The sequence below is a fragment of the Rutidosis leptorrhynchoides genome, chromosome 11 (assembly GCF_046630445.1).
Source record: "Rutidosis leptorrhynchoides isolate AG116_Rl617_1_P2 chromosome 11, CSIRO_AGI_Rlap_v1, whole genome shotgun sequence".
Lineage (NCBI taxonomy): Eukaryota > Viridiplantae > Streptophyta > Magnoliopsida > Asterales > Asteraceae > Rutidosis > Rutidosis leptorrhynchoides.
The window spans coordinates 269241928-269254629 of NC_092343.1; the positions used below are offsets into that span (position 1 = coordinate 269241928).

Here is a 12702-nt window from a genome sequence, read left to right on the forward strand (position 1 = left end):
AACAAATCCGTAGTTCCACGGACTAGTTATTATAATTATATATTTTATATATATATATATATATATATATATATATATATATATATTGTTATAATTCAGTAGGCTTATAACTACCTTTAGTGGTTTGATTCTTGATGTTATAATTCAGTAGGCTTATAACTACCTTTAGTGGTTTGATTCTTGATGTTATAATTCAGTAGGCTTATAACTACCTTTAGTGATTTGATTCTTGATTTAGAATACTAATAATGAAGTGTAAGAACAAAGATGATAATGGAGAGAAAGAAAGAAACACTTTGTAAGTGTGAGAAATGGTGCAAGTTTAATGCTTGCATTCATGAGTATTTATAGCCTAAAATCTCAATATAAAAATACATACTTTGTGTACCAAAATTGACTATATGTATACACCAAAATTGACTATCCATATCTATATTATTATTATTATTATAACACTCCCCCTTGGATAGCAATTTTATTTTGTTGAAGATCAACTATAAATTACTGCCTCGTTAAAAACCTTGCTAAAGAAAACCCAGTGGGAAAAAACTTTAGCTAAGGGAAAAAGAGTGCAGCATGGAGTTGACTCCCCCTCAAGTAGACATCGCTTCAGCTGTTACATCTTTTGAACATGTCTCATGCCAATGTTATGAACGTGTGTTCTGAAAATAGCAGTTGGAAGTGCTTTCGTGAAAAGATCAGCAGAGTTTTTGCTAGATTGCACATATCTCATTTCAATCTGGTTGTCCTTAATGAGATTTTGAGTGTATGAGAAGAATCTAGGTGGTATGTGTTTTGTTCGGTCACTTTTGATATACCCTTCTTTCATCTGTGCTATGCAAGCTGCATTATCTTCATAGATAGTTGTTGGACTTTTATCGCGTTCTAGTCCACAAGAATCAGTAATGAGTTGTGTCATTGATCTCAACCAAAAACATTCTCGAGTAGCTTCATGTAATGCAATCACTTCGGCATGATTTGACGATGTAGCAACAAGTGTTTGTTTTTGAGAACGCCATGATATTGCAGTACCTCCATTTAGGAATACATATCCAGTTTGAGATTTAGCTTTATGTGGATCAGATAAATAACCTGCATCTGCATAACCAACCAAATCTTGTTTTGATTCGTTAGAATAAAATAATCCTAAATCAGTAGTTCCTCGAAGGTATCGAAATATGTGTTTGATCCCATTCCAGTGTCTTTTGGTAGGAGCAGAGCTGAACCTTGCCAACAAATTAACTGCAAAAGAAATGTCAGGTCTTGTACAATTTGTAAGATACATAAGAGCTCCAATTGCACTAAGATATGGTACTTCTGGTCCAAGAATGTCTTCTTGATCTTCACATGGACGAAATGGATCAGCTTCAACATTGAGTGATCTAACAACCATAGGAGTACTTAATGGTTTTGCCTTGTCCATATTGAAACGTTTCAAAATCTTTTCAGTATATGTTGTTTGATGTACAAGTAAACCATTAGGCATATGCTCAATTTGTAAACCAAGGCAATACTTGGTTTTTCCGAGATCTTTCATTTCAAATTCTTTCTTTAGAAGTTGAATGGCTTCATGGATCTCTTTATTTGTACCTATGATGTTAAGATCATCAACATAAACAGCTATGATCACATATCCGGATGTTGTTTTCTTAATGAAAACACAAGGGCAAGTAAGATTATTTGTATACCCTTTGCTTATCAAGTAATCACTTAATCGGTTATACCACATACGTCCCGATTGTTTTAACCCATATAAAGATCTTTGTAATTTAATCGAATACATTTCTTTGGGTTTTGCATTTGATGCTTCTGGTACCTTAAATCCTTCAGGTATCTTCATATATATATCACTATCAAGTGATCCATATAGATAAGCAGTCACAACATCCATGAGATGCATTTCTAAATTTTTAGAAACTGCCAGACTGATTAAGTACCTAAAAGTAATTGCATCCATAACAGGAGAATAAGTTTCTTCATAATCAATTCCCGGTCTTTGAGAAAAACCTTGAGCTACAAGTCTAGCTTTATACCTTGTAACTTCATTTTTCTCATTTCTTTTTCGGACAAAAATCCATCTGTATCCTACAGGTTTCACATCTTTAGGAGTGAGAATGATGGATCCGAAAACTTTTCTTTTATTGAGTGATTCTAATTCAGCTCGTATTGCTTCTTTCCATTGAGCCCAATCATGTCTATTTTGACATTCAACCATAGATGTTGGTTCTGGATCATCATCATTATTCATGATGTCATATGCAACATTAAATGAAAATTTCTCATCAAGATTTTTCATTTCATTTCGGTTCCATAATATTTTTGAATATGCATAATTGATTGCAATTTCTGTATTGACATCATCAATCTCCTCTGCAGTAGGAGTACTGATTTGTGGTTCTTCTTGAACACTTTCTTTTACTTCATTATCAGCTGATTTTCTTTTTCGAGGATTTTTATCCTTTGAACCGATTGGTCTTCCACGTTTCTGACGTGGCAAAGATTCATGAGTGACGTTATTGCCAGCTTTTGGAATTTCAATTCGAGCTGGAGTATTTACTGCTGGTATATATGATTTTGTCACCGTTTTTGTATCTGTAAATGCATCAGGCAATTGATTTGCAAGTTCTTGTATATGCATTATCTTTTGAACTTCTGTCTCGCATTCTTTTGTGCGAGGATCAAGATACTTTAATTGAGGTTCACACCATGAAACATCATTTTCTTTATTTTTCATTTCTCCCCCTAATCTAGGGAACAATGTTTCATTAAAATGACAATCAGCAAAACGTGCTGTAAAAACGTCACCTGTCATAGGTTCAATATACCTTAATATTGAAGATGTTTCATATCCAACATATATTCCCAACCTCCTTTGAGGACCCATTTTTGTACGTTGTGGTGTCGCAATTGGAACATACACTGCACAACCAAATGTTCTAAGATGGGAAATATTTGGCTCTTGACCAAAAGCAAGTTGTAGGGGGGAATATTTATGACTTGCACTTGGTCTGATGCGAATCAATGCAGCAGCATGTAAAATTGCATGACCCCATATAGATACAGGGAGTTTTGTTCTCATTATCAATGGTCTAGCGATTAACTGTAAACGTTTAATCAATGACTCGGCTAAACCATTTTGTGTATGCACATGAGCAACAGAATGTTCAACAACAATTCCTATAGACATGCAATAGTCATTAAATGCTTGAGATGTAAATTCACCAGCATTATCAAGTCTCACCCTTTTAATGGTGTAATCAGGAAAATGAGCTCTCAATTTAATAATTTGGGCAAGAAATTTTGCAAATGCCACATTACGGCTTGATAACAGACAAACATGAGACCATCTGCTAGATGCGTCTATTAGAACCATGAAATATCTAAATGGTCCACATGGTGGATGAATTGGTCCACATATATCACCTTGAATTCTTTCAAGAAACATTGGTGATTCTTTCTCAACCTTAAGTGGTGAGGGTCTAGTTATCAATTTTCCAAGAGAGCAAGATGTACATGGAACCATTGTATCATGATGGATTTTTCTATCCTTTAGTGGATGTCCATGAGTACATTCAATAATCCTTTTCATCATTGTTGATCCTGGATGGCCTAATCTGTTATGCCATAAACTGAATACACCAGGATCAATATATTTTTCGTTAACTACCATATGTATTTCTGGTACATTTATATGTGTATAATGTAATCCAGAACTAAGTCTTGGCAGTTTTTCAACCACATGACTCTTGTCAGTGATACTTAAATATTTCTCATTTTCTGTTGTCACTGACTGATAATCATACCCGTTAAGGTATATGTCGGAGAAACTCAATAAATTTCTGCTTGACTTGGGAGAAAATAAGGCATCATTTATTAAAAATTTTGTACCATTTGGTAGTATGAAATTTGCCTTTCCTATCCCTTTTATCAAGTTAGCAGGTCCTGATATTGTATGTATAGTTCCTTCCGTTGGTTTTAGATCAATAAAATATTTCTCGGATTTAAGTATAGTGTGTGTAGTTCCACTGTCTGCTATACAGAGATCTCCACCACTTGATTGATGTTGTATTCCAGCAAAATTCATATTGAACTTCATATATAAGAAATAAATAGTGAGTACATTAATATTACACAATATTTTAAACGCAAATAGATAGTACTGAAACATTTAGCAAACATAATGACAAAGACAGACGATATTAAATCGTTTATTTTTCAAAAGACACACAACTTAAACATTCAAGAAATCTTCATATAAATCAGATGGTTTCTCAGTGACTGTTGGATCAATATTATCCACAAAATTTACTTCCTTTTCTTTACCTTTCAGCGAATCCTGATACATCTTAACAAGATGTTTAGATGTTCGGCAAGTATTAGCCCAGTGGCCCATTCTACCACATCTGTAGCAAGATTCTTCAGAATTTTTAGAAGAATTTTCTTCAACATCTTGTTTAATGGGCTTGTTTTGTGGTTGATATTTATATTTTCGTGGATTACTATTTCTTTGACCACCACGGCCACGACCACGACCACGTCCACGCCCATTACCATTACCATAAGGATGGTTTCTACCATAGTTATGGCTTTTGGCATGATGATGGTGATGGTTATTATAACCACGACCTTGCCCGCGTCCTTGTCCCTGTTTATAATTATTTGCAGTATTTGCTTCAGGGATTGCAAGTGTACCAGTAGGACGGGATTGCTGATTTTTCATTAATAGCTCATCATTTTGCTCTGCAACTAAGAGATATGAATTAAGTTCAGGATATGTTTTGAACTTTAGCATTCTCAAATTTCTTTGCACTGTGATGTTTGCAGCATTCATTGTGGAGAAAGTTTTCTCCATCATGTCTGCATCACTAATTTCATGTCCACAGAATTTAAGTTGTGAACATGTATTATACAGAGCTGAGCTGTATTCATTTACTTTCTTAAAGTCTTGGAACCTTAATGTTCTCCATTGTTCCATTGCAGCTGGAAGTAAAATTTCTCTTTGATTATTGAATCTGCTTTTGAGACCTTCCCATAAAACATGGGGATCTTCTACAGTCACATAATTATTTTGTAAGCATTCATCAATATGTTGATGAATAAAGCAACATGCCGTAGCTTGTTCTTTTTCAGAACAAGTGTTGTTTTCATTTATGGTTTCAAGAATGCCCATTGATTTAAGATGCATTTTTACTTTTATAACCCATGGCATGTAGTTGTTTCCAGTTGATTCTAAAGGAGTAAATTTAAGCTTTTCCAGATTCGACATTTTCTATTATCAAAAATTAAAACAAACATCATGATAAATTAGAGTCAATTTATATTCATAAGTATATAAACATTAAACATAAATTTAATATAACATAAATGATAAGTAGGTGACAGTGTCGACCATGTGTAAGCAATCATAAATAAATGTTATATAACAAAAATATAAATATTAGTAAACATAAATGAAAATTTGGCGACAGTGTCGACCATATATTTTTCCAGGTGGTATAACCGACCTATATCATTCTGGTGGTATAACCGACCATATATCATTTTGGTGGTATAACCGACCATATATCATTTTGGTGGTATAACCGACCATATATCATTTTGGTGGCAGAGCCAACCATATTTAGTATTAAGATTATCGTGCTGATAACGTGTTATAATTCAGTAGGCTTATAACTACCTTTAGTGGTTTGATTCTTGATGTTATAATTCAGTAGGCTTATAACTACCTTTAGTGGTTTGATTCTTGATGTTATAATTCAGTAGGCTTATAACTACCTTTAGTGATTTGATTCTTGATTTAGAATACTAATAATGAAGTGTAAGAACAAAGATGATAATGAAGAGAAAGAAAGAAACACTTTGTAAGTGTGAGAAATGGTGCAAGTTTAATGCTTGCATTCATGAGTATTTATAGCCTAAAATCTCAATATAAAAATACATACTTTGTGTACCAAAATTGACTATATGTATACACCAAAATTGACTATCCATATCTATATTATTATTATTATTATAACATATATATATATATATATATATATATATATATATATATATATATATATATATATATATATATATATATATATATATATATATATACACGGAGTACTTTTTTACAATAAGCAATAACAGAGAGTATAGATATAGATATAATCATATAAACGCAACCGAAGAGATTTTGTGAACAGGGGGTTTAAATTCTATTTCGTCCAACCCGCGTAACTTAAAAGCGATTCATTTCAATCAATCTATGGGTTCTTCATGCAAGGTTACAAATCTCTTACAATTTTTTTATTTTTATTTTTACTTTTTATAGAACAGCACATCTGATTCATTCTTTACTCTTTAATTTCATTCGGAGTATTTGACTAGGCTGTTTTGTAATTTACATGTATGTAATTGCTCAATTTCTCCCAATTCCAACAACCCTAATTTCATCTGAAGGAATTAAAATTCATGTAATTACATTTAGCTGTTTGAAATTTGTTTGCATATCAGTTTTTATTTTTTATTATAATTTCTTAAATCTGTATACACAATAGAAAATACTTTATTTTTATATGTGAAATAAACTGATGTTATGGCTGAAGGATTTAATTATTTAAGGGGGCCTTTACTTACTTAAGCCTCTAGATTGAAGTATGAGTTGTGTTTGGTAAAAATAATAATAACAATAATTATAAGTTGATGCCAAAATAATCATCTGAAGTAATTTTATAACATGATTGATCATGTTGTATTTTGTGAGGGGAAATAAAGTGGGCCCTTTATTGTGATCCATCATGTTACTTGAGAATTGCTTATTCCCTCAATATTAGGGATAAATAGTTTTTAGAAGACTGTTTGGATCTGCTTATCTGCTGTATAATAGTTAAGCAATAACCAAAAATAAGCACTTAAATAAGCAATTTGCACGTGGTCGTGGGTTCGAGTCCCACGGATGGCGCCATTGTTAACACCTATTTCCTTATGAGGTAATACTAGAAGTGATCTAGCTAAAGGTGGGGGAGTGTTGCCGATTGATTTTTACCCTTGGGAAATAATCCCTGCAGACCCGGTACACAGATTTGGAAATCTGTGGGGTGGCTTAATCAATCTGTTGTCCGTTTAGCGTTTAGCTGTTAGCCGGATGACTTCTAGTGAGAGAAAGTACTATGTGAGAGAGAAAGGTGAAGTCTCTGCTCACAAATTGTCAGAATGTCTGAATGTGTAAAATGACGACCCAAGGGGTCTATTTATAGTGATAGATCCACCAGATTGTTCGGGGACACGTGTCAGATGACGATACGTTCTGTTATTCGTGATCCGAAATATGCGCTAGATGTGACGTTCTCCGGTCAGGGCTTAAGCGCTAGGCGGCCTTCAGGGCTTATGCATGACGGACAGTTTCACAAAACCATTGTTCTCAGTGTTCCTGATGCTATTTTCTTGCGAATATTGTGCCCTTATGCGTGTATACGATAGGATACACCATTAATGTTGAGGCGCAGTATAAGGAGTTAAGGACACAAACATTTTAAGGAAGTGGACTATAATCTTATTATTTGTAGAATCGGCAAAATGCGAGTTCCTGATTAATAACATATTTAGTTTCCTTGTATGATTTCTCGAGAGCCTTAGGGAGTGTTATCATGTAACATTCATTGTTTTATTTCTATTAGCTAAAGTCGCTGCAACCACAAAGTACCCATGAGTTTCTTAAAGTTTGTGCTTAATCATTTAGAAAGTAATGACACAATTACAATGGTTGCAAACGGTGGTTGCGGCGGCCGTTGCGGCGGTTTGGTGACTAGCCCGTCCCGTTTCGTTCAAAAACTTTTAATTAGCCGTTCAACGCTAAAAGTAAGGTCAAAGTCGGTTCTGACCGTCAGAAGTTGACTTTTTATCTGGCCTTGTTCTACTGTAAACGAAAATACCAAGCCCATCTAAAATTAGCCGGGAAAAACACCAACTCACATAGTATCTCTTAAAGATAAATTAATAAATTTTTATTATTGAAAAACCTATATAATATTTAAACTAACACCACTTCATCTTCTTTGTGAATCATTTATTCTTAAAAAATTTATATTTGAATATTTAGGTCTGAAATATTTATATATAATATGTCGGTGAAATAGAAAAAGACATTATAATCTGTTTGAGCAATATCGTAGACGTAGTTAGTCTTGTAGTGTCTAACTTGTCATTATATCTGTCAAGACGCAACTTGTGACAGTTGAGATGTTAATGTTTGATCCACGCAACCGTTTGACCCTAATTGAAGATTTATGTGATTAATTTGATAAGGTTTGCGTGAAAAATGATGTAGTGATGTGAATATGAAAGTTAAATATCCCACTTTCAAGTTTCTTATCTAATATTGTAAATATGTGAACTGATACAAATGTAAAATAAATTTTATATTTATACCTTTTTACCAATTTTTTGTAGTTACATTTACATTTTTTCTTTATGTCTGTTTGAGAAGTACTAATAGAATGAGATTTTATGAAGTTTAGTCAAATATAATCACCATAATATTATTAAATCTATTAATATCTAATTATTTGATTAAAGTGATTAAAGAAACTTAATGCATTTTTTGGCAGCGTTTGACCACTTTGCTTTTCTTCTTAGCATTTTTTTTTTCTGACTTTCCTTTGAATTTAATCCACTTGACCCGTTCTAAATTAAACATGACATGGCTGACTTCATATACTTAATATGTTGATATTGCCACATTAAACTTTTTATTTTTAATCTAATCGGGGACCTCTTTTTGTATAAGTAGGATGTTAGGGAGGAGGTGATTCAGGCATGGTACATGGATGATAGTAACGAAGACCAAAGGCTCCCGCATCATAAGGAGCCAAAGGAATTTGTATCTCTCGACAAACTTGCAGGTGAAGATTTGAACTTCTTTTTTATCTTTTTATAAAGTCTGGTTGACTTTAGTTGACTTCCCTAATAAATCACTTGTTGATATTTTTGTGCAGAACTCGGGGTACTTAGTTGGCGGTTGGATGCTGATAACTACGAAACAGATGAGGAGTTGAAGAAAATTAGAGAATCACGTGGATACTCTTACATGGTTCGTTTGATATCGTGGTCCTTAACTTTTATCGTTCAATGACAATTGCCATATGGAAACAATTTTTTTTGATCTTTTAATACAATCAAATTATGTCAAAACCGTAAATACCTTTTCATTTCAGTTTATCTAAATATATTCAATGTGTTTAACAGGGATAATTATAAGATTTGAATGAAAAATTAGAAAAGTTTAATGCAAGAAGTATAAATATATAATGACTTTCATCCTGGTTGACCCTCTCCCACTCGATACAATTGACATGTTGTCTGTTTCTTTTCTTTTTTTTGTTTTTTTTTTTAAATTTTATTTTTTTAATTTTTAGGACTTAATTGAGGTATGCCCAGAAAAGCTGTCGAACTATGAAGAAAAAATCAAGAACTTTTTCGAAGAGCATCTTCATACTGATGAGGAGATTCGATACACTGTTGCTGGAAGTGGTAAGTTTCATTAATGGTTAACCTCTGTTTTCTTATGTATATAGCGGTGTCCAAATCAGTATTTAAAGATTGATTATGCAGTGTTTATATAATCAAATTCAGATAATGTTGATGTAAATGGTGTTTGGATACACTTCGTTGTAAAGTTTAATATAATCAGAAGTTTAGTCTTTTGAGTGTATGTACAATTCTGTTTGGTTACGAAGTCATTTGATAAAATCATCAAAAAAAACAAGTTTTTTTGTATAACTTGGTAGATATTTTTATTTATTTATTTTTTTATGAGTAGATATGGTTTTGTGATATGGAATTAAAACTCTGAGAATCGGTAATGATAAAGGGTAAATAGTAATTTTATTTGATCGTATTAGGATACTCGCATATATGATGAAGATGGATAATAGTGTTCGCCTGTTTATTAAATAAAATAGAAAATGCAATTAGATATTTTGTTACGTTAAGCTGATATCATAGTGCTGATCAAACAATACATCATCCAGCTCAGAATATGTTCATTTAAATGTCACTGTTCTATTGTTTTAAGCACTCACAAATATTCAAGACTTACGAATATGCCTGGCAAACTGGTCAGGTTGGGTCGGTTTGGATAACGGGTCAAAATGGTTTTGGGTTGAAATGGGTCATAGGTCAAATGGGTCAATTTTTTAAACGAGTCAAAATGGGTTATATCCCTTCTTTTTAAATTTATTACATTATTTTAGTTATCATTATTTATTATATATACATAAGAAATATTAATATACATAATAAATGATATAATCATGAATGCTTTCATAAATTTTTGACGGATAGAAACTTTTTATGCTCGACCCACTTGACCCAGTTTTTACAAAACCCATTAGACCCATTTCTATTTGTTGATCTTTGAGTATTGATACCTATTAGACCCGTTCCTTCATTTTTTGTATAGGACTCAATAGGTTGGAGAGAAACCTACTTGAATCTTTTTTTTAAGTTTATATTTACATTGTTATGCCTATTTTTCTCAAGACCCAATTGACCCGAAAGCTTGACTCATTTGACCCGAATTTGAGTGTTTGGGTCTCAATTGCCAGGTATACTTACGAAACATGGATTTGTTTTGAAGGATACTTCGATGTGAGGGATGGTAATGAGGCATGGATACGTGTTTGGGTGAAGAAAGGGGGGATGATTGTTTTACCTGCTGGAATTTATCACCGATTCACACTCGATACTGACAACTACATTAAGGTACATTCATTCATAACATGTGTTACTTCTTTTTTGACCGATTAATCGGATGGATGTTGACCGATTAATCCCAGTTGACCGAGGGTTGACAGATTATTGATCGAATTTGATTAGTCGGTTCAATCCTCTTCAAAAACCGAGTAATAGTCAAGTAACTCCGAGTTTTAAACACTGTCCTAACTCTGTTTATAATGAATTAATGAGTACAACTACAATGAGTACAACCTCCTAACATGGTTTTACATGGATTTAAATTATTGTCTGTAATTTAAATTGCGCTTAAATCATGCTCAACTCATCATATATATGTGTTATATACACATACATGCAGCAGACTGTTTATGAATCAACAACAACAACAAAACCCAATACCAGATGAGAGGTGTATGGGGAGGTGAGATGTAGACAATCCTTCCCCTATCCGAGAATAAAAACTAGTCATTTCTCCACCCAGAGTGAACACTCTCAAAAGTAGAGAAAGTCATCCCTCTCTTTATTCGACGGATAAAGACGGATAAAGATATTGCTTCCGAGTGGACCTCCGGCCAATATGTAAGAATTTTTAAAAAAAAAAGAAAAAAAAAATAGTAAAATCAAATTAGAAATCAAATTGAGACGCCATGAATATGGTAGAATCAAATTTCCATGGGTTTTAAATCCTGCCTGGAATTCAATTTAGGCTCTAAACGGCAGTCAAGACGCTAATAAATCGACGCTTGCTGTTGACTCAAAAATGGAGCCGAAAGACTGTTTATGAATGTTGTTCATTTTGTTGGCAGGCCATGCGGCTCTTTGTTGGTGACCCAATTTGGACTCCTTTTAATCGACCACATGATCACTTACCCGCAAGGTAATGATAACTCACTGTTTTTTTGTTCTCATTTATGATATTTATGTAGTATTTATTATTGTAAAAATCTGTTACTTTTATATTTTTTTCCTGAATGCAATGATTTTATAAACTTATTATTAAACCTGGACATAAATAGTGTTGGCTTGTCAATCTTCATTGACCCAATCCTTATTGAAATTCACTAATAGATGTCGAGTTTCAACCCAAACCCAATTGGACGTGTCTGTTAACCCAACTCGTCTGTCATCACACCCTTGATAATCTGTATTTTCGGATGTGAATAATGTTTTAAAATGGGTCGTTATCTTGCAGGAAAGAATATCTTGAAGCTTTTGTGCACAAAAAAGATGCCGGTACTGCTGTTGATGCTGCTGCTGCTTGAGATATACAGTAATTATTAACAAAAAACTTGATTATTGATACATTTTATAATTTATTATATAATAAGGAGTAACAGGTTTATGAACCTAAAAAATACCTTCTTCTGTAACTCAATATTAGTAATATATGTTTATGTTACATATATATATATTTTGTAACAAAGTCTTTAAGCATACGGAGTATTATCTTACTCCGTATTTTTTATTTTGTACAAATGTATGGAATGAGAATTTTAATGTCGGTGTGAATTTCAGGAACACTTGATACCAGTTGTATAGTCCCTTCTACCTAGGGGTATTTATTTTCATAAGAGCTTGGGAACATGAATTTATTTTAAATTTGACCACATGAAAAAACAGTTCTAGGTAAGTAGCAAAATGGACGGATTGGATAATGGATAATAGTTCCAAATTGAATTTTCATAACTGCAATAAAAACTGGTTACTTTAGATTGGGTCAAATTTATTTTACGGGTATATGATACAAGCAAGCCTATCTCACACTAGGCATGCATCAACCTTACAAGAAAAAGTGTAGAACTCACTCTCAAAAACCAGCTTTAAAGAGGAGGGAATACCCCACCCTTATAAGGCACCAACTAGTTTGTTCTCTAATCAATGTGGGATCATATCAATACCCCACCCTTTAAAGATCCGACGTCCTCATTGGTCACGGTTGGCACCCTTTCTTTTGGTCCAAGCCACCACTCCGAGGCCTCG

General features: G+C 33.2%; 1 protein-coding gene across 1 annotated transcript; it reads left to right on the top strand.

Moving 5' to 3' along the window:
• Nucleotides 1-6133: 6133 nt before the first annotated feature.
• Nucleotides 6134-12127, top strand: LOC139876665 (acireductone dioxygenase 2-like). The gene is made up of 7 exons (XM_071864024.1): nucleotides 6134-6271; nucleotides 8777-8888; nucleotides 8982-9076; nucleotides 9402-9516; nucleotides 10625-10749; nucleotides 11529-11599; nucleotides 11915-12127. The coding sequence occupies exons 1-7, from the start codon at nucleotides 6254-6256 to the stop codon at nucleotides 11982-11984; spliced, it is 606 nt and encodes a 201-aa protein (XP_071720125.1). The 5' UTR covers nucleotides 6134-6253; the 3' UTR covers nucleotides 11985-12127.
• The last annotated feature ends 575 nt before the right edge of the window (nucleotides 12128-12702 follow it).

What these genes read in the sequence shown, in the direction of transcription:
- LOC139876665 (XM_071864024.1), top strand. An exon ending in CACGTGGATACTCTTACATG is followed by an intron (nt 9,077 to 9,401) that starts GTTCGTTTGATA and finishes TTTAATTTTTAG; the next exon opens with GACTTAATTGAGGTATGCCC. An exon ending in ATACTGACAACTACATTAAG is followed by an intron (nt 10,750 to 11,528) that starts GTACATTCATTC and finishes TTTTGTTGGCAG; the next exon opens with GCCATGCGGCTCTTTGTTGG.